Source organism: Equus caballus, chromosome 30 (assembly GCF_041296265.1).
Source record: "Equus caballus isolate H_3958 breed thoroughbred chromosome 30, TB-T2T, whole genome shotgun sequence".
Taxonomy (NCBI): domain Eukaryota; kingdom Metazoa; phylum Chordata; class Mammalia; order Perissodactyla; family Equidae; genus Equus; species Equus caballus.
This window is the reverse complement of record NC_091713.1, coordinates 12,640,283-12,666,304: the sequence shown is the minus strand read 5'-3', so window position 1 is coordinate 12,666,304 and position 26,022 is coordinate 12,640,283. Positions and strand designations below refer to the sequence as shown.

At 37.2% G+C, this 26,022-nt stretch overlaps 1 protein-coding gene across 1 annotated transcript in view; it reads left to right on the top strand.

Moving 5' to 3' along the window:
- Positions 1 to 26,022, top strand: part of FMN2 (formin 2) — a 342,454-nt gene that overhangs the window by 106,855 nt on the left and 209,577 nt on the right. The window contains exon 6 of the mRNA XM_023632505.2: positions 672 to 816. Coding sequence (XP_023488273.2) covers positions 672 to 816 — 145 coding nt within the window. The remainder of the gene's footprint in view (positions 1 to 671; positions 817 to 26,022) is intronic.

Sequence of the window (26,022 nt, the reverse complement as noted above, 5' to 3'; positions counted from 1 at the left end):
CACTCCTTTTATCTAGATAAATAATATGAAGTTCTTTTGTTTTGTTCATGTTTGCATTTTTTAAAAATGGATCTACCCTTTTTAGGTGGTATCATATGAATCTACAGTCACTGAGAAGTCAGATAACAATGGATGATGGGAAGTGGTAGAGAGATGGCGGAGGCCTGGATCATGAAATGATTTCTTTCTTAACCCCGTAAATAATCCACAATGAGTCAAGTTGGGATTGTGAGATATCAGACATTTCTTGCCTGTATAGCCTGTACTGAGAGAGGTTTTTCTTCTATGTTTTCTTTTTATGTTTTTATACAGTGACTTGGTAACTGAGAATTCCTGGAAATTACTATTTCTAGGCAAAGGTTTCATTATATATTGATGACATTTTAACTTTCTCATCAAGCTGATAAAACAAATGGTGGTCTTAAGGAAAAAGAATATTCTTTCTTCCTTTTCCTGCAGTTGAATTTCTCCCTCCTTTTTCCATCCCGTCCCCATTTGCCTCCTCCCTCCCTCTCGCCCATGCTTCCTTCTTTCCTGACCTCCTGACTTCCTCCCATCCTTCTTCCCTCTTCTGCCCTCTTTGCTTCCCTTCTTCCTTTCTTTTTATACCCACTATGGTATCTTGTAGTTCAGTTCTATGGCTCTTTCATTGGTCTTTTGCTTAACTTTAGAGACTCCAGTCCTTCGCTTATTTGGGAAAAAATTGAAGAGCCATCCATAGATTGTCACGAATTTGAGGAATTATTTTCTAAAACTGCTGTGAAGGAGAGGAAGAAACCTATCTCTGACACCATCACAAAGACCAAGGCCAAACAAGTGAGTATTCGTGTGTTTTTTGAAATTGACAGTGTTTTGGGCATAAGTGTGAACTTGCATTAGTAAAAAACTTTGGGATCATTTTCTGGGCTGTGTAAGCTCCACAGTCCTTTAGCAGATAGCAGAGGTTAGAATCTTAGAACATGTGGTTAAGTAAGACTATCCCAAATAGAACAACAAATAATCATCTCCACCAAGGGATCATGTCCTGACTATTTGTAGCCTCATTTGTTTCCAAAATTTCAGCAATTGCCTGTTTCCAGAATTAGTTATCTAGAAATAAACTGTCACTTGATTGAAATCCATCTGAGATGTGCTACTATGGATGGAAAGAGAGGTAAAAGTGGTCAAAGGAAGACAAAAAGTCCAGTCCTCAGTAACTGATAACATTTTTGGTATTTTGTTGCATCATAACTGAAGCAGGTCTCTGTAGAACCCAGCTAAATCATCACGCTATGCTTGACATATGGAAGAAAATCTTGAATCCAGTTCCAACATCTCCATTCTGTGTTCGATCCTTTTGATCTATCCTGTGACACTTGATTCATAATAAGAAAGAATAGTACATTTGGAGAAAAACATTTACAAGCAACATTTTTCAACTGATCCACCCGGTGGACTTGATCGTGAAATGATATTGTTGTACATTTATCAAGGGTGTCATTCAGGAAAGTTTAGTAAAACTCCACAATAATGAACCCCAGATAGAAACTATTACTGTTGGCACCCATCCTCCATCCTGAAATGCGGAGCTGCTGCATTTCTTAACTTTTACAGGGTTGGGGAAAGAGTGCGTGGAGGCAAGAAGCTCAGTCTCTTGGGGTCAGGGGAAGGGAGAGAAATGAGGCCCCAAATCCCCAGTGATCTCCTGGCCCAATGTCCCTAGATGAGTGGTGACTAATGGGGTGATTCCTGGGATTTTTGCCTCTGACCTAGAAGTTGTAGCTGGACATACGACCCAGAGTTGTTCCCACTGATATTTATTTCAGAGCAGACAACTCCTACGAGATGGATTCTGCCATATCCAGCCAGGAAGGCATGGATTTGAATGGGACAGCTAGACCCCTGAACCTCTAACTGAGTGGGTGGGCAGACTCACCGCAGGCATTTCTATTAATCTAATAATGATGCAAACCCAAACATTATGCGGTTGAATTTTTTAGAACCATTTATTCATTATAGCTGGTTGCTGGTGACCTTAGGTCAAGGACTATGGTAAATTGGACAATACCTGGCACAGTGTGTAGGCACTGAATAAATATTTGTTTAACTACTAAACCAGCTGACTGAGGGAGGAAGACTTTATCAATATCAGTGACTATGCCTAGTGATGATGAAAAGCCAGAAAATCATTCTTCTTGTAGTAATTAATACGGCCAAGCTGGCAGTGTTAAGGGGAATAAAAGTAAATGGAAACTACATTTTTCTCTGGCAGAGGTAAATATTTTTAAGATCTTTCCACAGTATATTTGCATGTAGCACACTTAGGCTGAGTCATCGTATCTCTTCTCATGGGCTATATCAGAGATGGAAAAGCTGTCTGGGCGAGAAATATGGGCAGAGAGTACAGACATCAGGGAGAGTGAGGCAGCCAGGCTTGTCCTTTGACGAATGGGCACATGTGACGCAGGATGTCTCTTATCCAGGGATGAAATACTCAGAAAAGCAAACCATGCCCTCCCTGCTTCCCGTCACCACTTTTTTTGTTGAGTGAACACTGATAAGGAAGATGCCACCTGTGTCGCCTGAGACTATGGGATTTCATGATTGATTTGACACTGTATTCAGTTTTTAGCTTACTCAAATAAGATTTATGTCTAAGTCATCACAACTTCAAATTCAACTAGTTGGCATGAGATGGCCTCTGTGTATCTGAACAGCGCATCTGTGTTGAGCATCATCTCAACATGATCACCTCACTCTGTCCCTAAGATGTTTCATAAACTGTGGGTAAGAGACCGCCAGTGTCGTAATTTGCACTTATTGATGCTGATGCTACTGTTAACCTTCAGCTTCAACCAGGGTTTATGGAACGGCCTCCCCCATGGCTCTTTATAAGCTTGTTCAGCATCTCCTTGGCCTGGGTTTTGGTATTGAGCTCTGCATTTCAGGTCTGTTTTTGGAGGGATATACTATTTTTTTCTGTACATTGGAGAGAGAAAAATCTGTGAAGTGATGTATTGCTGAAGAAACCTAGTTTTATTTAACTTTGTTGTATTTGGAAGAAAAATCTATCCATTCCATCTACTTGAGACATTTAAAATTTTGTTTAAGGAAAATGTATTTTCAGGATGCATGCAAATCGTTCCCCTTCTTATGGGAAATGTACACTGATTGACTGTGCAGACATTTTGGTACCTCATGATTCATTTCCAGTGAAATTAATAGCCTTTAATGCCGTGGCGTATGTTTATGGAGGTGTTTCAAGTAATTCTTCTTATATACAATGGAAGCTAGAAGTTCTGTTTTTCTTTAAATATTTAAAAATAGCCAAATAATTTTTCTGTGATCTGTCTTCTTCTTGAAAGTAAGACTGTGGTCAAATGCAGTGGTATTTAATGAGGTGCCTGTGCTGTTTTTACTCTTTCGGAAGAGACATTTTCAGTGTGATAATAGAAGATTCCTTAGCGGGGCATGTGGCCGTTTGGCATGAGGAGAAAGAGGGTTATTTTCTGGATGCCTAGATTAGTAGTAAGGATGAATATCTTATATTTCTAAATCCTTTTTCCTCCAAGAAACCTAAGACAAAGCATTTCATACTTTTTTCATGGCAGATACATTTAAGTTCTTCGATGACTTCTTAGTTTATCTTTCTTTATTTCGGATATTAAAACATAAAGAGTGAGGCTGGCCCGGTGGCACAGTGGTTAAGTTCCCACTTTCTGCTTCGATGGTCTGGGCTTCGCGGGTTTGGATCCTGGGTGTGGACCTACACACCACTTGTCAAGTCGTGCTGTGGCAGGCATCCCACATATAAAGTAGAGGAAGATGGACATGGATGTTAGCTCAGGGCCAGTCTTCCTCAGGAAAAAGAGGAGGATCAGTGGCAGATGTTAGCTCAGGGCTAATCTTCCTCAAAAAAACCCAAACTCCCCTCTCCCCGGCCCCCCTCAAAACATAAGGAGATTAGCTGAGAAGGTGTATGGGAGTTTATCAGACTGTCAATTGACATAGTTCTCCTTAATCAAATGAGTGTGACACTTATTCATCAGAATTAAATATCAACCCTAACACAACAACAGCCCCATCTCTTAAGGAATCAAGAGGAAAATAGAAAAACCAGTCTCATAGGAGGTCCATGTTTAACCATTGACACGTGTACACAGTGGCCCATTTTTCAGGAATGCTCTAGAGCTAGTAAATATTTAGCCCAGTCTCCTATCTTCAGGGTAATTCAGTGATTATTAACGTTGATAATGACCCTAAGTCACCTAAGGATCTTTTGTGTTCAGATAAAGATTAAGTTTAACACAAGCCTACAAGCAGGAAAGCGAGAGAATTTTGGAATGATTTTGATAGTAAGAGTTGCCTCAAAAAGAAGTTTCTGGTTAATCCTGTGTCAAATGAGATTATAAGCAAATATATTTTGGTAAACCCAGTAGTAGTAGTCACAGCAGCAGCAATAGTAATAATAATAGTGGTGATTATAATGACCACAACAGTAATAACCGTGGAAACCACAAGGCAGAGTGTGCTTTGTTTACCATGTGCCAATCATTGTTATTAGCACTCTACTTAAATTAACTTGTTTAATCCTTATAATCCTATGAGGTAGACATCATCATCCCTAGTGTATAGTACAGAAAACTGAGGTGTAGACGGATTAAATAAGGTTACCATTCAAGGGCACGGCTCCATTCAAACTCCAGCTGTCTGGCTGTGCTCATAATCACTAAGCCATAGGTGTGGATGTGAAATCTTTTATGTGAGTGTAAGTATAGTATTTTGTTTATATGGAGACCAGAATAAATGGTTAGTAAAAAGAATTGAGTTTGTATTGATTTTCGTGTATGCTCAATATTTAAATATGCTTTTGAAATTGTATTTGGAGTTACTTTTAAAGCCTTTTCCATATTTGAGCAGATTTTGACAAGTACATAAGCCATGATGCCACCAACCATGACATTGGCCCAGTTAAATAAGAGTTTATCTGAGTGATGTGAGCTGGAGATGAATAAGCTTCTCTAAGCAGTGAAAATGAGGGCCATTTGCTTGGGTGGCATAGAAACAGTGATGAGAGGCATTCAGCCACTGTAGGTAAACCTCCCCAGAGGTCAAGTGATGACACTTTTGATTCACCCCGTGACACAAAAATGAACCATCTCTGAAAACATGGCTAATTTTACGTACTAAGTAGTGTCTAATCATGCTTAAAAGGTCTGTAAAGGGTCGTGCTACCCATGATGTAAATATGCACACAGAAGTCAACAAGAGCGAATAAGGAGAACCTGTGTTGCTTTTTAAATACATAACTGACATTTGTATAACTGTTTAATGCAACACAAATCTCTTCCTGGGTTTCTTCTGTTCTATTTATCAGATTAAAATCCTCTGTCCAGGGGCCGGCCTGGTGGCACAGTGGTTAAGTGCACACGTTCTGCTTCGGTGGCCTGGGCTTCGCCGGTTCGGATCCCGGGTACAGACATGGCACCGCTTGGCAAGCCATGCTGTGGCAGGCGTCCCACATATAGAGTAGAGGAAGAGGGGCATGGATGTTAGCTCAGGGCCAGTCTTCCTCAGCAAAAAAGAGGAGGATTGTGGCAGATGTTAGCTCAGGGCTAATCTTCCTCAGAAATAAAATTAAAAATCAAACAAACAAACAAAAATGCTCTGTCCAAAGAATGGAACAGAAAAATGATTCATGATAGTTAAATATTTGTTGGGCTTCAGCCTCTGGAAATATGATGAGAAAAATAGATAGTTAAATCTACTACTTATCAGAAGGGGAGGTAATACAGGATTTCTTAGAATTCCCATTGTGCACAGACATAAGTGTTGAGGAATTAGACGTTTGGTGGTGTTTTTAATCTTTGTGCTTGCTGACCTAACCTCTAAAAAGGCTTTTGTGTGTTGTAAAAATTTGTAACAACAGTGGGAAAAATAGCATTCAATAATTGAACGTTCCTATATGGGAGTGTATTGTGTAACACCTCTAAGTATTCTTACATGAAGTAGTAATTGTCATTAAAAGGATTCTTCCTACTGTGTTGGGGCATTGGGAAAACATTTGTGTTATATGTCAGATATTGTCTGCTGCTGTAGTATTGATTGGTATGAAAAGGAAAAAGGGGTATGTATTTTATCTGATCTCTGCTTTACTTGTATTTATCACAAATTTTTATTTTTGGGTTAAAAATATGTTTTATCATATTTTTAAATTTTAAAATATGTTTTATCATAATTAGTGGATATTTCAGTGTCCACAGGGTTGATGGCCTGAATGATCATCTGAGTAGTAGAAATCTAGCTTCTTGTATTGGGGTTAAGTTTTCCTGTTGTAGCTGGAAAGGGTGTGTTTTGGTTGATTTGGACAACTGTATTTGTCTTTTAGACTGAAGACCTAAAATAATGTCTGAAACACCAAATATCGTATAATAATACAATTTATATTTGTTCTGGGGCTACATAATAAACATTTGGTACTTTCTAACTTTTAACATAACATCTGTTTTTAATAGAATACATTCCTATTGCAAGCCTTAAAAAATGTATTTACATAGAAAACCACATCAAAATATAAGGCTATAATTAGACAAACATAGGTTTTGTGGAATCTGGATTTGTTTTAGATGTTGAAAGATTTATTATTTTTTTTGAAGACGTTATTCCTATAACTATTTGTAGAGCATACACAATCAATTCAAAGAATGCAACAATAATAACCTCTATTTTTAAATTTTCTTTCAGCCAAAAAATTGTTTTTATACTTCTAAGTAGATGGCTTAAAAAAAAAAACTAATGGCATAAAAAAGGGGATTATAATTAGGCTAATGATGCTTGACCTTGCTAGTTTACGTATGAGGAAAATTATATCTGATTAATTGCATGTTGGAATTGCACAAAAAATTTAATCATGATGCTGAAGGTTAATTATTTTGGACTTTATATTCTTATTCTATGATGATACTAAGATTCTGTTGGACTAGATATATAAGAAAGGAGTATTGGTTTTTAATGGCTGGGATGTTCTGTTTATCATGAGCCATAGCCATTGAAGAAAGAGTCGTTTGGAAAATTCATTTAAGATTCATTACTTTATTATGATTGTCGGTGAAAACTAAAACTGATCCTTGCAAAAGTAGGGAAAGACTTTTGGTCATTTACAGCATCTAAATTCTATTTGGAGCAGATGATGGGAGCTTGTTTTCCCAATATTGCTAATATGGAGCAGGGCAGCTACTTCTGAGAGCCCTGGAACACTGAAGAGAAGAGAGGGAGCATCAGTTATTTTCAGTGTTGCATGTCTTTCTTGATCTGTTGGGAGCAGAGTTTATCTGTTTCAGGAGAGAGTACGACAAAGAAAAGAAGCTGCTATCCCAGGGAGAGCACAGAGGTTCTGTGGAGGGCTACTGTATTACAGAACAACCCACGAGAGACAGTATTAGCTAATTCTGCCAGAGCAAGTGCTGTGGGTGAGTAGGAGTTGACTAGAGCATGTTGGCTGGACTTAGGGTGAGACTGTGTGGGCCTTGAAGGATTTCTTTCATGTAGATATCTAGAGAGGATGACGGGGTGAATTTTGAAAATAGCACCATGAGGAAAGATTTTCTTGCATCTTGTTTAAAGCCGTAGTAAATCAGTCAGTATTCTAGCAGGCTCCCCTGTGTTTGGGAACCTCCTGTCTGAGAGTTTAAGGAATGTGAATGTAGGCTATTGATCTTCATTTTCTGTAGCTGAATGTGTTTCCTTCTCATCCTCCCACCAAAAGTCTTTAGGTTTGTCTTATTAGACATAAGAGTGAGAACTGAATTTAGATAAATTAGACCTGAGGTTGATTTTGATGTCTTGGTGCTGCATAGTGGAATGTACGTTTCTTTACCATGGACAGCAACAGGATTTTGGGTTATCCCAGAGCAAAGGAGAATTTTATTCCTTATTTGACTTACATAGTTACAATTATGATAGCTCCTACCTTTTGCTGCTGACACTAGTCGGATGGCTCACAGTGTCCCTCAGTCTGACCTAAGCTGAAGAATGGTTCCAATTATTTGAGGACACAAATTTAAGACTTAGAAGAAAAATTAATGTTCTTAGGTCTCTAGTTTTTTTTAATTTAAAACTTTTTTATTTAAACCAAAATATAAATTTATTTTTCAAAACAATATTCATAATGAGGATTTCTAACATTTCTGCTTATTTTTTTTTTGTTAAATGTTAACATATGAATTTTTAAAATTACTAAATTCGTAGCTTGAAACTCTATCTGAAGTATTACTTCAAAAAGTTGTTTGGAGGTGGGCCTTCTAGAGTGACAGAGCAAGCAGCTTGGCAGGCCCTCTTCCCAGCAAAACAACAATTAAACTGGTGAAAATTATAACAAAAATGCTCATTTAAAGTCTCTGGAAATTGTCCTAAGGGTATACAGGAAATGGAGAAACAGTCATTGAAGAAAATCTACTGAAACTCAATAGGAACAGTTAAAGTCTGTGGCGATGGGGCCACGACCCACTCCATTACCAAGTATTATGGAAGCTCTACCCCAGGCATGAGCAGCCAAGAAGACAGGGTCTCTCCCCATATCTCTGTCTATGGCTCTGGTTTTACCTTAGGAGAGGCAGGATGCTGGCATTTCTGATTTCCCCAGTCTCCTGGTGCGGAAGCTCTGTTCCAGCTGAGAAGGGCCCTCCAGGGATCACAGTCCACTGTGGAAATCAGGAAGGCTGTGCATTGTGCACATCGCACACTACCCCCACTCAGGAGCAATCAGAGCAAGATACGGGATACCATAAAATGATTCCCCAAACCTCATACAGACTCATTGAAACCAACTGGAAGCTTCACTGATGCAGGAGTCTTAAACACACCTTTGTCCAAACATTGACTGAACAACAAGCTACTTTGACCCAGGGACAACTCCTAAGCCAGGCTTAAAAATAATTTCAGTCCTTCCTGGCAGTTTGGAACTTGTGTGCGTGCACAGGGCTCCATGCTCTTAGAAGCAATTAGAGAAAATCCAAGTTAATAGTTCCTGGCAGAATGTGGGGAAAAAAAATCCCGTAAACTCCCTCCAAGGCATGCCCCCACCTCACACACAAAATGGTTAAGGGTAAAGCTCTAAGTGGTTAAAGGGACTGAAGCATAATCTTTGACCAATAAATGGCTCATGCCCACCCATGGGGTGACTTCTCGGTAACCAAGCTAAAAGATAAGTCCATGAAGGGAGAATGCATGCAGGTACTGCTGATTGGACCTTGCAGCAGAAACAGACTTCACTGAACTAGTCTAGCCAAGTCACTAAACAAATAAACAAGCAAACAGCAAAAGCAATAATTTCTGGGGCAGGGAAGGGGAGGTCAGTATCCAGAGTTGCTGTATATATTATCGGAAATGTCCAGTTTTCAATAATAATAAATGCAAGACATACAAAGAAACAAAGAAGTGTGACCTGTATACAGGAGAGCAAATAAACAGGCAACAGAAACGTTACTCAGAGGGGCCCAGATGTTGTACTTAACAGACATAGATGTCGAAGCACCCATTCTAAACAAGAAAACTGTTTCTGAGGAATAAAGGAAGGTATGATGATGTCTCATCAAATTGAGAATATCCATAAAGAGAGAGAAATTATTAAAAAATTCTGGAGTTGAAAAGTACAATAACCAAAATGAAAAAAAAAGATCACTGGGTTGTTTAACAGTTGATTTGTGGTGGCAGAAAAATAATGAGCAAACTTGAAGATAAATCAATAGAGACTAAGTATTCTGATGAACAGAGAGAAAAAAGAAAGAGAAAAGTGTCAGAACCTCAGAAAAATCTGGGATACCATTAAGTAACAAAGGTACATGAAATGTATCAGAAGGAGAGGAGGGAGAAAAAGATGCGAAAAGTATTGGAAATTATAATGGCTGAAAACTTCCCAAATTTGATGAAAAGCATTAACATACATGTCTAAGTTCAGTGAACTTCAAGTAGGCAAACACAAAGAGATCCACACCCTGTTACATATTAGTCAAAATGTGGAAAGCCAAAGATAAAAGAAAAAATCTTGAAAGCAGTAAGAGAAAAACAACTCATCACAGTCAAGGAAACCCTAATAATATTGACAGCAGATTTATCAGAATTAGTGGAGGCCAGAAAGGATGATGTGTTCAAATGCTGAAAGTGAAAGTGATCAACTGAGAATCTTATGTCTAGCAAAACAATTTTTCATAAATGAAGGTGAAAGAAAGACATTCTCAGATAAACAAAAACTGAGAAAATTTATCACTGACAGACCCGCCTTTCAAGTAATACTAAAGGGTGAGGCTGGCCCAGTGACATAGTGGTTAGGTTTGCGTGCTCCATTTTGGCGGCCCAGTGTTCATGGATTCAGACCCTGGGTGCAGACCTACACACTGCTCATCAAGCCATGCTGTGGTGGTGTTCCACATACCAAAAATAAAGGAAGATTGGCACATATATTAGCTCAGGGATAATTTTCCTCAAGCAAAAAGAGGGAGATTGGCAATAGATGTTAGCTCAGGGCTGATCTTCATGACAAAAAAAAGACTAAAGGGAGTTCTTTAGGCCAAAAGTAAATGATGTGAGGCAGTAATTTGAAATTACATGCACACAAAAAAAGAGCATTGGTAAACATAATTCTTATCTACACAAAAGATAACAGAACTGCGTATTTCTTCTTTTTTAGTCTTTTGACTGGCTTTAAAAACAACTGCATAAAACAATGTGTATATTGGTGAGCCTATGACAAACAGAAATGTAATACATTTGAGAATAATGGCAGAAAGGAGACTGGTAGAAACAAAGCTGTATTAGAGTAAGGAAATGACACCATATAGTAATTCAAATCTACAGGAAGAAATGAAGAGAACAGTAAAGGGTAAATAAGATTAAAATAACAAACTATATAAATATAGATTTCTCTCCTTTCCTCTGTCAACTTCTTTAAAAGACATGAGATTATATAAATTAACCATTATAACAGTTTCTACTATGTATATATATATATCACAGACACAGTATGTATAACAGAATAGCAGAAAAAGGTGGGAAGTAAATGGAACTATAGAGGAATAAAGTTTCCATATTTCTGGAATTAAGTCAGTGTAAATCCAAACTAGATTCTGATAAATTAAGATTATTGTAAGCCCTAGAGCCACCACTAAGAAAACTCGAATATAAAATAAAATCGCTAAAGGAAATAAATATCCACTTAATCCATTTAATATCCATCCAATACAAAAGAAGGCAATAAATGAGGAAGAGAGGAACAAAAAAGACATGAGATATACAAAAAACAAACAGAAAAATAGCAGACGTAAATTCAATCATATCTATAACATTAAATATGAATAGATTAAAAAATCCATTCAAAAGGTAGATATTGTCAGATTGGATTAAAAAAAATCTATATATTGTATTACAAGAGAGACGCTTTAGATTCAAAGATGTAAATAGGTTGAAAGTAAAAAGAACAACCTTAAACAACCATAAAAGAGCTAGAGTAGCTATACCGATATCAGGCTAAATAGACTTTAAAACAATGCTACTAGAGATAAAGAGGGACATTCTATAATAATAAAAGGGTCAGTCTACCAGGAAGATACAACAATTATACACATACATGCACCTAACAGCAGTCTCCTGAAATACATGAAAGAAAAACTGACAAAGGGAGAAATCAATATTTGGACACTTCAGTAGTCCACTTTCAATAATGGATGGAACAGTTAAGCAAAAAATCAACAAGGAGATAGAAGACTTGAACAATAGTATAAACAAACTAGATTTACTAGACATCTGTGGAACACTCCACCCAACAGCAGCAGAATACACACACTTTGTGAGCACACATGGAACATTCTCTAGGATGGACCCTACCCTAGGCCACAAAACAAGCCTTAATACATTTGAGGAAATTTAAGACTTAATAAATTGAACACTATCAAAAAACAAAGTATTTGTTTTTTTGAAAGTTTTCTGATCATAATGGAATTAAATTAGAAATCAATAACAAGAGAATTTGGGAAATTTAGAGATGTGTATATGTTTAACAACATACTCCTAAATAGCAAATGGTTCAAAGAAGAAATCACAAGAAAAACTAGAAAATACTTTGAAATGAATATAAATGAAATCACAACATACTAAAACTTATGGCCTGCAACTAAGTCAGTGCTCAGAAAAATTTATAGTTGTAAATACCTGTATTAAAAGAAAAAAATATCTGAAATCAATCATCTAACTTTCCACCTGAAGAAACTAAAAAGAAAAAATCAAACTAAACCCAAAGCAAGTAGAAAGAAGGAAATAGTAATCACTTGAGTAGAAATAAATGAAATAGAGAATAGACAAACAATAGAGAAAATCAGTGAAATCAAAAGTTGGTTCTCTGAGAAGGTTAACAACACTGACAAACTTTTAGCTAGACTCACCAAGAAAAAGAGAGGAAGATTCAGATTACTAAAATGAAGAACAAAAGAAGAGACATCACTACTGACTTTATGGTAATAAAAAAGGCTGAGTACTATGAACAATTAGGTGACAGCACATTATATGACTTAGATGAAATGGACACATTCTTAGAAAAATTGAGTCAAGAAGAAATAGAAAATCTGAATAGGCCTATAAAAAGTAAAGAGACTTCATTAATAGTAGTGATAACAGTAATAACTACCCACAAAGAAAAGCCCTGTCCCGATGGCTTCACTGGTGAATTGTACCAAACATCCAAAGAGAATGACCACTAATCATTCACAAACTCTTCCAAAAAATAGAATAGGAGGGAACATACCCCATCTCATTCTGTGAGGTCTCCTTGCTATCAAAACCAGACAAACTTCACAAGACGAGGAAGCTACAGACCAATATCCTTTTTGAATATAGAGACAGAAATTCTCACCAAATACTGTCAAACCGAACCCAACAACATGTACAAAGGATTATCCACCGTGGCCAAATGGGATTTATCCTGGGAAGGCAAGCTTCCATAGATGAAAATCAATTAATGTAATACACAATAAAGTAAAGGAACAAAGTCATATGAATATCTCAATAGATGCAGAAAGAACATTTGACAAAATCCTACACCCTTTTGTGATAAAAATACCCCACAAACTGGGAATAGAAGTGCGCTTCTTCAGCCTGACAGAGCATCTGTCAAAATGTACAGCTCACGTCAAAGACTGAATGCTTTTCCCCAAGATCAGGAGGAGGACAAAGTTGTCTGTTCTCACCACTCTGTTCAACAATATGCTGGAGGTTCTAGTTGGGGCAATTAGGCAAGAAAAAGAAAGAAATGGCATCTAGATTGGAAGGGAAGAAGTAATACTATCTTTCTTTGCAGATGACATGGTCTCATATAAAAACCTCCTGAAGAACCTACTAGAAAAACTATGAGAACTAGTACAGGAATTCAGTGAGGTTGCATAAGATAGCAATATGCAAAAAAGTGTATTTCTAGCTACTAGCAGTTAACATTGTGAAAATGCAATTAGGGAAACAATTCCCTTTACAACAGCATCAGAAAAAAATACTTGGGTGTAAATTTAACAAAAGAAGTGCAAGACTTACAATGAAAACTAGAAGACGTCGATGGAAGTTAAGGAAGATCTAAATAAATGGAACAATATGCCACGTTCGTAGGTTGGAAGACTTAGTGTTGTTGAGACTCACCAAACTGTCCTGCAGATTCAACATGATCTCTAGCAACATCCCAACTACCTAGTTTTTTTTTTTCCTGAATTGAGAAGCTGATGTAGAAAATTCTTATGAAAATGCAAGGGGCCCAGGATAATCAAAGCAGTCTAGAAAAAGGATAAAGTTGGAGGACTCTCTCTTTTTCAAAGTTATTACAAAGATACAGTAATTAAGACAGTGTGGTACTGGCATATAGTCAGTGGAATAGAATTAAGAGTCCAGAAATAAATCCTTACGTTAAGTTTTATTGATTTTTCACAGTGGTGCCAAGACATTTCAAGGGCAAAGGAAAAGTCTTTTCAACAAATGGTGCTGAGACAACTGGATATCCGCATGCAAAAAGGCGAATTTGTACCTCTACCTCATATTGTGAGCAGAAGTTAACTCAGAATGGATCAGAGACTTAAATGTAAGAGCTAAAACTATAAAACTCAGAAGAAAACATGACTAAATCTTCGTGACCTTGGATTAGGCAGTGGTTTCTTAGCTATGACTCCAAAAGAATCTTTGACAAAAAAAAAAAAAGATAGGTTGGACAACATCAAGATGAACAATATTTGTGCTGTGAACAATACTATCAAGAAAATAAAAGACAACCCACAAAATGGAAGAAAATATTTTCAAATCATATGTCTAATTAGGGGCTAATATCCTGAATATATAATGAACTCCTACAGCTCAACAACAACGACAACAAAACAGCCTGACTGAAAGATGCGCAAAGAATACAAATAGACATTTTTCAAAAGAAGATATACCACTGGCCAATAAGTACCTGAAAGGATGTTTAACGTCATTAGCATTAGGGAAATGAAAATCAAAAGCACAATGTACACCACTTCAAATGTACCAGGGTGGCTATTATCAAAAGGAAAGACGATAACAGGTGTGATGAGGATGGGAAGAAATTGGAGCTCTTACGCACTGCTGGCAAGAATGAAAACATGGTGCAGCCACGTGGCTTTCAATAAGAATTCCAAGTCTTCATCTGTTTATTCTTTTGTTTACCAGTAAAGATCTATTTTTCATAGGAGAAAATAAGTATTTTCCTGGTAGCTCTAATTGTCCATAGAATAATCATGATATCAGATTATAATTTTCTGGATAAATAGTATCTTTTCAAGCTCAAAAAACTTTTAAGATACCTTACCCCCCCCCCCCAAATATATCAGCAAAGTGTAAGCTATTTTTAACTTACAGAACAATATAGTCTTATAGGCAAGAGTCCATGAACCTCTGAAGGAGAAATTTATATCTTTTCTCTTTGCTTTTGATGAAGAGACGAAGTATATATAGACTGATTTTTCTCTTTAGGAATATGGGCCTTGGGAATATAGTTAAAACCCTTTAGAAAACCCACTAGCGTTCAGGTAATGCTCTTGGACAGAGTCACCAGAACCCCCCAGAGGACAGACTGGCTGTCAAAGCTTTGAAGAGTTTTTCTTGCCTCAAGTCCTCATGTATGAAGGAGGATTGAAAGCAAAATCTAAGGACCTCTGTGTTTTTAATGTCCATGTTGAACAGACATCCGTGGCAGAGGAGATTTGCATGACTGAATCTACATTGAAGTGCATAAATTAAAATTGGCCCCTGCCGGCGCTCCTCAGCTCTCGCCCTTCTGTCATATACAGAGATGCGTGTTGTTGATGCTCTCTTAGGAGGAATGAAGACAACATTGTTGGTTTCTTGGTAACATAGTTAATGATGCCTCCGTAGAAGAAGCAGGACTTAATTTGCTGCTAATAATGGTACCATTGTACTATTTATATGTGTTTAGCCTCAAAACAAAAAAAAATGACTTAAGTTTGGTGGTTATAGTGAATTGTTTGATATGAGGTTATGCCAGGATTAGAAGTGAATGACATGCCTCTCCCTTCATAATTGACAAATTTTAACTAGGGTAGGAAAAGTGACTTAAAAATACCAAGTTTTAGAAAACAGTTTAAGAAACTCGAATATAAATCTGCTACCTAAACTTAGTGGGGAAGAAAATGAGAGTAGTATGAATGACCTTGAAATGAGAACAGAGAGAGCTGAGGTCAGCTGAGGCTTTGCAGGGTATTCACACATCTTCTTTTCTCATTTTTTTCTGTATAGCCGTAAAACTCATTGTGTTTTGAGATGAATGTTAGCAGGAGTGTAGGCAAGGTTTTTCTTTAATGGATCCATATTGCAGTCTTTATGTGTGGTTTTGTGTATTTACGTGGATTCTAATGTTGTCGTTAAAACTTTTCACCAAACATAAACAGGTCATTCTTTATACTTTCTTAGCTCCACGTATAATACCGAATAACTTTTTTTAAATTCTTGCCTATATAATGTTTTGGTGTTTTCACTTGTGGCCCCTTTTGTATACTTTAATCAATTACTGTTATAAGTAAAGCTTCTCACAGTTAGGATGGAATTTTTCTTGCTTTTTTCTGGTGCCAAAAAATGAAGCTAGCGTGTTCTTCAAGCACCACTAGAAGCTAGAATTTGAATTGAGATCCACTTGAAGCTGCGTGCTTTTTAAATTATCAGCCTTTCTTTTATGGCCTAGATCGGCACAGTGCTCCATAAAAATTGGCTTTGAGCTAGTCTCCGTCCTTTGAACTGGCAAGGAAAGACAAAGTAACATTTTTTTATTTTGAAAGTTAGGTTGCAGTGTTCCCCTGGCGATGCCAGATAGACTTGGCTGTTTTATTCTAAGTAAAAACTTTCGTATTGCAGCAATGCCAAGCTGCCTTTTGAATCTTGCCACACAGGAAGCAGGTAGATAGACAGTACTTTCATATTCAAAAAAAAGAAGAAAAATTCTCGTTAGACTGTCTTTTTGCATTCCACATTGTCTTCCAAAAAAATCAAACAATGCAGTGCAGCCAAATATAAGACCAAAACAAATTTCCCCTCTTAAAAAGATTAGAAATATTTCCCCTTTTTTCTACCAAGTATGGATAAAGCTTGATTTTATTTCAAAATCTGATCATCATAACATGAACACGAAGAAAATAATCAAGGCAAGGTGGTTCCAGTTTATTCTGAATGTTTTGGTGATGCAAAAAATTAAACAGGAAGGGAACTGGTGTTAGTGTAAAATATACAGTTTAAAAGCAAATGATACTATACTGGTTAAATTAGAATAGTATAAATAATTAGGAGGAAGAACACAGCGTCTGAATGGAGAGTTGAAGACATGGAAGTTTGAGACCCTGAGCCGTCTAACGCAGAGTGATGTCTGAGGGGCTCCGAGTGGTTACAATGATGGCTTGAAATAATAAGTAGGTTTTGAACTGCGTTGACAGTTTGCATTTTCAAACTTCAAGACTCTTATGTTGAGAGGTTTTCTACCTAAACAGAGTAAAGCCTCGTGTGAGGTGATCCTTTTTTGTGTTAATGTTTCAACAAATGTCTTCAAGGACCAGAAATAGTGGTTAGGAATAAATCCTCTTGTCAAATTTTTCAGGTCTTTATTCTTCTTCCGAATTTCTCCCTTTTAAAAAATTGCCCTCTTCTCTGAAGCATTTCTAGGTGCCTCTTGAACTCATTTATCCCCGTTGCTGGGTTTTCTTCCTGGTAACACGTTCCAGATGTTTTCTTCCCCTCTTCAGGCAATATTAGTCCCTAGATCTTGTATTTACCCTGAGTATCCTCACGTTTATGTTACTGAGTCTCTTCCATTTTCTCCTCTTTTACCTAATTTCAAATCATCCAACACTCTGGAATAAAAACCTACTTTAGAAACTTTTTCCATGTATTTATGAACTTCTTTTTAGCCAGGCCACATCAGCTTCTAATGTTTCTAAGAGGAATGAGTTCAACTATCTTAACTGTCCTTAAAATTTCACATTGTCCAAGAATCTGTACTCTTTTCTATATTCCATGTTGGGATAGAATTAACGTTTCGTGTATTGCGACCAATATTGCATGCAGAATTATAGAAAGAATATTTAACACATGACTCATACCAAACAGTAATTTGTTTGTTTTTAGTTTGCCCTCTTTTTTTCTTAATCCAGCTTAATAAGACATGTTTGCTGTTCTTGAGGTTACTAATCTGATCTCACAGATTTCACTGCCCTGTTTTAATAGCCATACCATTCCTCCCTCGTAATAGTCTACTATACATACATTTTTTTCCACTGGGCCACCCAGGACTAACATGGAATCTGTCATTGTCACCACTGTCTTTCTTACTCATCTTACCATGTTCTTGTTGTTTTGCTCACATATTTATTTTATCTTTCCTGTGTGTCTACCTACACCAATATTGTATTTTTAAAATGTAATCTGTTGTAAATTTTCAGTGGTTTATGTATTGCCCATGCCTTTTTAATTAATTCAACTTTCACAGGCACTTAATAAACTCAAGTTTTTAGGACACTACTGAGAATGGGTCTATCTTCTTTTTAAGTTTCTTTCTCAAAGCCTGTGAAACCATTTCTCTTGCTAAGATTGTTTAATTGATTTTTTTAACCACACGGAAGTCATTTGAAGGGATTAACATTGTCTTTATGAAGACTCATGCTGAGATTCACAGAAAAGTTGACATTTGAAAAGATGTTACTTATTCTGAAAAATGAAGTTTCCTTAAGGGAATAGGACCCGGACTCCCTTACTGTTTAGGGTTAAAACTGGACTATCATGTCCCTCCTCTTTCTGTATTTTCATGCAAAGAACCAGAAGCAAGGGGCAGATCTTCAGAAACGTTGCACACCGATTTCCTCCCCACCTCGACAAGCGAAGTGGGCCATTCCAATGATCTGGAAACTTTGGAACTGGGTTCCTGACAACTGTTTCTCTTCCTCCTGATGCAGCCTAAGTATTTCACAGTTTCTTTAAAGTCTAGGGTGTATGCAGGTCAGCCTTCCAGATGGGTGAAAGAGATGTGGGTACCATCTGAAAGAGATGTGAGTAGGGATAGAAATGTACAGTGCACGACACCATGGTTTTCCTGGATCCTTTTTATTGATAAGGCACTTTTTAACTAATTCATAGCCGTGGTAATCAGTGCATTCTTCTTTACCCATGCCAGTCAGACTATCTTTTAGCCCTTAGTATCAGCTGGTTTTTCTAGGGGGACAAAGCGATAGGAAAAAAAAAAAGGCAGAAAAAATTCGAGCAAATTATTGAATTTTTTTTGCATTAACAACCTCCTCAGGTGACATTCATGCCCCCTACCCTCGCCATGATTCTTACCTTCTTCCCGAGGACCCCTGAAAAGAGGAGGAAAAGGTGAGGAGGGCCACAGAAATTTTACACACTGGGCAGAACTTCTGTCGGAGAAGATATGAAGGGTATAGAGAACTTCCAGAAAAGGGAAAACTCATTGTAGAAGAAAGGGAAAGAGGCCTTGGAAGGGTGAGTGCTCTTGAGCATTGTATGTGAAGATGCCCGTTTGTGTCTCTTTAAGCCCAAATCCAGTCTGAGTTTGCATGTCCATTTCTTTCCGACCACGAAGAGACATATGTCATGCGTGTCATAATTGTAATGTTGGACAATAATCATGTGACTTCTACTCTAGGAGATGAGTGAAAGCTTTCTGTCGTTACCAAAAAGATCTGTGTGTATCCATCTCTTCACAGATTAGAACTAGAAAACCGTGTCGGATCAGATGAGAATTGTTTCTGTATTCCCTGTGACCTTTCTGAGGAAAGAAGCATTTTTCTGTTCTTTACTCGCTAGCTTCCTGACCTTATTTTCCCAGTCATGTTTTATGAAACCAATTATACAAACTTAAATCATTCTCTTTTCTGTCTCTACTTTAGTTACTGGTTTTCTGGCTTCCAGTTCAAAAATTGGAAAGGGAGAAAAAGAGGAAGTCTGAGATATTGCAATAAATCAAGAATGACTCCTTACCGTCCCAGGGTGTCTCCACACACAAGTTAAGAAAGAGAGCCTGATGTCATGCTTGCGTGATTAAACAGAGGGACTTCCAGGCCAAGATATGAGTCGGAGATGAAGTTAGAGTATTTGTCAAACTGCTGTGATACTCTCTTCCTTTTCTTTTAAAAGCCTCTTTTCATTTAGATTAGTTACTGATTTGTTAAATACGTAATCTTGCATCAGTGAACCTCAAGATTTTCCTGTCTTCAGGTGGTAGAGGTCAACTGCTGCCTTTGGGAATAAGGATCCATCTCTACTCTCATCCCCTTCCCCAGTATCAAAGTTGGGACGGCAGAAACAATTCCACTCAGAGAGTCTGGTAACTTATACATTAGTCACTCCTAATTATTCATATGCTTTTTTTTTAAGTGTCTATAACTTTTTAATACTTGAGGCTATTAATATCTATTATGTTATGCATGAGGTTCTCACCCATGCCCCCCGGGAGACTGTCTTTAGTATAGAATTAGCTTGTGCTTGTAGTGGGATGGACATAAAGGATGTAAGTTCATGATTCATGCTGAAGCACATTGAGCCCGTGAGTGATGTGCTGTGAAAGTTAGGCATGAGATTCTGTTGAGAATTACAGCTTTTTTGCATGGCTTCGGTTCTTTGCACTCACTCAGTTCCATTGGTAGAAGAGTGATTTCCTTTCAGGCACTTACTGAAAATGGATTTCTCTCTCCCCTCACCAGCACCATCCATTCTCTTTAGAATGGAAGGTTCTAGCTTCCGGAAGTCTAGCCAGGCCTTTAACTGCATACTCCAGGCCCCTAACACAATAAGATACTTCCTGGATGGGTCCATTACCAGCCTCATAGGTGATATGTTTCCTAATCATTAGACTTTTTGAAAAGGCCATGTATGAATGAACCTGTTCTAGAGGTTTCTTCAGGGGTTTCGTTTTCCTCTTGTTTGCTAGTTTAGGCTTAGCTTTTCACGGAAGTGTCTTGAGAAGTTAAAAGTGACCCTTCCCTTCCATGTCTTCAGCAGATTCCGCATTGCTTTCACCAAGAGTAGCTAAAGGTAGGAGGGATGTGATCTTTTAGACAAATGGGACCAGTTGTGGAAGGAGCTAGGATTTGGATCTTGGCTTCTCAGGTTATGTTTCTACCTCTTGTCTCATAAAACAACAAAATGACTTGAAGGCTGGGGTAACAATTCTGTTTTGTAGCAGTTAATCCATTTATTTGACTGCTGATGGTTTCTATTGATGATTCTTGAGCAGATAATTAACAGGTATAGTCAGATGAATTGCCACCAACTTAGAAAAATGTCCAGGGATCTTTACAGGAGCCACTCCTTATTGTTCAGGTCATTCTTGGCTCAGCTGTGCACATCTGCTGCTGGTGCCCCTGGCTCACCTCTTTGCACAGACCATGTGATTTTATGCATCCGGGTCTTGCCCATTATCAGTTTCCTGCCCTGGGGAATTGTTATTATGCATTTTGCTTATCACTCTATATTTTTGGTATCTTTCTGTTCTCCAGATTTTTAGAAATAGACTGATTTAAATACCCTAGCTGACCTTTTTATCTTGGGATGGGATCACTTACAGACTAGGACACATGGCTTCCCCTCAGATTGAGCCATTGTGTAGAGACATAAGGAAATTTCATAGGAGGAGTAAGATAACCAGAGGTCCCAGGTGGCATTAATTCACTACATGACTATTTATTGAGTAGTAAGTGTGTGCAAAGCACTCAGCTTAGTACTTTAGCTTTGTGGGCTAGGTTGGGGAGACTGCAGAATAAGACAGAACTTTGAGAGAAGGTCATAGTTGAGTTAGACATATACAATTCCAGAGGACACTTGAGTCTTTGCCTTCTTGCTGCTCTAAACTCCAGGGAGTAATGCCAAGCTGGGAGAAACAAATTTTAGTAATCCCAAATAGCATGTGATTCTAAAATTGCTTTTATTTGACTTTTGAATGAATGTTTTAAAAAAGATGATTTGCTTCCTCATTATTTTAATCTGACTTAGTTTGTCTTCTATGAACATAATACCCACAGATTCTAGGAGTGGCACAGCGTGAACTGGCTGGAAAAATCCAATCCCGAAATAAGTATTTGGTAGTAGTACTTTTCAAGGATGCTTGTATACTTACAGACCATTCAAAATTACTTTTAATCAGACATCTTTATGCAGCTGACTATAGTGTTGACCTGATTTAGCTATCCGTTAGAAATTTATTCAATGGTTATATTTATGGATACTAAAATCTGTCTAATGCTGTGTATTCCTATATCCACCGCTTCTAAATGCTCAGCCAATGGTCATGGGTAAGGGAATTAAAACTGATTTGGTGAATATCTAACTTCATTAGTATGTCTGTCCTCCATATGTGTGTGTCTCTAGACATGGTATTAGACACCATTGACGTGTGGAACAGCTTTCTAAAACATTTAACTGGTTTATAGGCTCCTGGGTGACTTATTTAACCTTGTGGTTTTGTTCTAAGATATTTAAGAATTTTATCACAACTATATAAATCTTTAAGAAAGTTATTAAAAAGTATGAAGTTTTATTTGTTCGTTAGTTAGTCTACCAAAGTTCCAAACCAATACAAATACCATAGAAAACTATTTGGTAGTAAATACTAAAATTCATCACATATATACTGTGACCCAGTAGGTTTGCTCCTGTGTGTGTATATCCGAGAGAAATGAGTTCATATGTCCATGAAAATACATGAATAACAATGCTTATAGTATCACTATTTGTAATAGCCCTAAACTGAAAACCTTTCAAATATCCGTCAACATTAGAATGGAAGAAGAAATTGTGGTATAACTATACAATGAAATAGTATACAACAATGAAAAATAATAATCTACCGTTAAACTCAACAACATTGATGGATTTCATAAATAAAAGCCTTATATAAACAGTGTGCTTCCATTTATATGATATTCAAGAACAGACAACAGTGCTGTGGCAACAGAAATCAGAATGGGACTTCTGGGGGGAAAGAAGTATGAACGGAGCCTTTAGGGATGCTGATAATGTTCTAACTAGTGATCTGAGTGGTGATTACAAGAATATATACATATGCAAAAATTAGTTGATCTATTTATTTGAGTTTTGTTCATTTTACTATAGTTATAATTCAATAACAATATTTAAAAAAATTTTAAACAGTAGTCATTTTAGAAGAACCATTTATTGAACAGCAAAGTTCTCGAGACTTTGTGACCAGAGAGTTGAAGATGTCTTCAGGGATGTGAATAATGAGTGATCTGACTCTTGTTTGATGAGAATGTGACGTAATTATTTGGTTCAGTATGAGAAGTTTCTTTAAATGGAATTGTGGAAGAAAGGAAAAATGCTAAACATATAATCTTTGAAAATGGTGCCATGAAAGAAGAAGACGATTGGTCTGTAAAGACTTAAAATCACATATTGAAACTTTTATTCTCTAAAAATGAGCATCATAAATTAGCTCACTGACAAGTCGATGTTTATTTCTCTTTTACTTCCAACTCTAGGAGGCCTTTGGAAAATCAGCCAGTTGCTTAGTCAGTATGTCATTTCCAAAAATAAAGACTGTAGACTTGCAAGAAAGCTGGAAATGTGTTTTCCATGGGGTAGGATCAAATGCAGTTTTCACCCTGTGTCTTCACAGTGCTAAAAGCGCTGTGATATTCAGTGGGTAGAGCCAGAAATCAAGTTTTGTTTCTATGGAAGCTCCAAAAAGTAATGTCATGCTAAAGGGCAGGAGGAGAAGCAGAATGCCGGGATAGGCCTCAAACTGAATAACCTTCACTGAATAATTGGAAGTTTATTATGCAATTCTAGTCAATGAATGTAGGGGGCCACTCATTTCTTGAATATTTAATTTCTTCCGTAGAACACTTTCAATCTAAATTTATCACTGGAATTTTGTTGTTGTTATAGCTACAAAGGAAGGGAACTATTTTGGTTTTTGTTTGTTTTTCATATTTTCCCTGAAATTGAGTAATCCATAAAGCAGAGTATTCACAGAGGGGTTTTGGTCTAAAGTTTGCTTTGTTAGCGAACTATTTGAAAAATAAATTTTTTCTCTTTATGTTTGATCGGTCTTTAATTGTATATGATAACACAGGATACTGAGGAAGAGAGGGGAAAATGAGGCACGGTATGTGAAATTCTTTCGCAGAGGTGTGCTCTCCGTGCTGAAGGTTGGAGGTGGTGCAGGAGAGAGGCTCAGAGGGCGGACTCGAGCCAGGCTGCCTTCTTAATGGATGTGTGACCTTGAGCAAGTCACTTCAGCTGTAAAATATCACAGTAATAGTCACTATCTCATTGGGTTTCTGTAGTGATTACAAGAATCAATAATATAAGGCCTTTATTATTATGTGTCGAGTATTGTTCTTCAATTCATAGTTGCCATAAGATAATAATAAATGTGGAAATGATCTCAGTAAGAGTCTTTTACTCATTTGAGGTTGTCATTAACCTTATTTGATTTGTATTGTATCTTTTATTCATGATAATTAATATCACCCATTGAGATAATACTGAAATAGGAAGAGAGAGCCTCATGTCCATATTCTGTAGACACATTTGATGTCCAAATATTTTTAGCAGTGTCCCGAAACATTTGTATGTTGTATTCACAATTGAAGGGTTTTCCAATACTTTAATTCTAAACTTAGCCTGTAAGAGTTTCCAGTGGATTTTAAATGCTAAAAACATAACGTTAAAGTCGTGGACAGGACAGATATCTCAAACCAGAGGTTGGAAGGAATTTTAAAGAGAAAAATACAACTCAGCAGACTTGCATGCCATCCGATAGATGAAACATTGTTTTCTGATTACCAAGATATTTGAAATGGTGACGGGTGGCCAGATTATATCTTGCATATATTCTACGTGACAGAACTGGCTAAACTTGCAAAAGCCTGCATCCAAAGAAGATAACGGAGAAGATTGTGTATTTTAAATCCAAAGAGTTTCAACTCATCTCTGCATGTTTTCTCTGTTTTTAAGAAGTGGAGAGACGTGGGGATTTTATGATAGTTGGTTTTAATTAGAAAAGCATTTTATTTTAAGAACAGAATTGTATTTATTTCAGCTTTGATTCCATGTTACTATACTGTTTTTTAAAAAATGAAATGTGAAAATTGGAAATGCAACCTATTAGAATAAAAATTTTGTTAAACTATAACCTAATGCCATTTTTTTCCCCTTCATCAGTTTGTTTGGCATCACATTAGACTGTTTTTTTATTGGTTGTGTTCTTATTTTGTTAGTCAAGATCATCCTAAATGCTTCAGTGTAGTCTAAAAAGGAGAAGTTGATATAATAAGTAAGGAATTGAATTTCTAATTCTTATAAACTTATCCTTTTAAAGAAAATCAAAAAGCTCAAGATTTTCCATTGGTTTTTTTGTTAGCAGATTCTCGTGCTGTATTTGGTACTCTGTTATGTCAGGGATGCTGTAGGCTGTGTGTGTGTGTGTGTGTGTGTGTGTGTGTGTGTCTGTGTGGCTAAAGGGGCCTAGAGCAGAGGGAACAAGTGGGCTTTGGAGTCAGGCAAAGCTGAGTGGAAATTTGAGCCTGCTCCATGTTCTGAGGACTGCTTTCTTCTTCTGTGAGTCAATAGGCAATAGCTATTATATTATATTATATTATATTATTATTTTGAAAGGTGTCATTTGAGTATGTTACATGCACCAAGCTGTTAGGATGTTTTACTATGTCATTCAACTTGAATTTATTTAGAACGGGCCCTTGGCTCTGCTCTTCTTCTTCAATAGCTTGCATTCTAAGGTACTAGAGAGAAGAGACCAACCATTGATTGGGTAAATGTGACTGATGTTGTGGGCTAGGGAGATATTACTCTTTATTTGAGAACACCTTTCTCAAAACAAGATGTGACACATATTTCTTAAAGTTTACCAAATCATTTTTATGCAACACGTGTTTGCTTTTGTAAAATGACATGTTTGTATGTGACTTGACTTCTGGTATAATAAGGATTTATCATGGTATATTGAATGGCAAAAGACGGTAGCGGGAGGTGGTGTTACCAAGAATCAGTAGAGAGCCAGATGGATTGTAGTTTTTATTTGGTGAGAAGGTGTCCCACACACTTACTTACACTTTCTTGAAGTTCATGCTTCCAATTAGAACAACCTGGGACGTGCGTGGAACCAGGAGACCAGTATCAGGTTCTTGGACTAAATGAGAATAAAAACAGAAACTAAGAAGATGGTGCCAGGAGAGGTTGAAACATTAACCCCTTCAGTTATAGGGGCAGCACTCAGATTGTATTAGAACCAGGAGACACAGCTTTCTAAACTAAGTCTAAAATTTATGAAGACAACCAAGTGAGAGGGATTGACAGACTGCGAGAGGACACATTGGCTCTTATTGGTAACCTTACCAAATTCCACAGCTGCCAGGCTCCTTCTGAGGTTGACTCCGACTCAAAGGCAGTTCTGGCAAAGCAGGTAGGTCCCGCCTATGTCATAGCTTGACACCTATGCCAAGAGGCTCAACC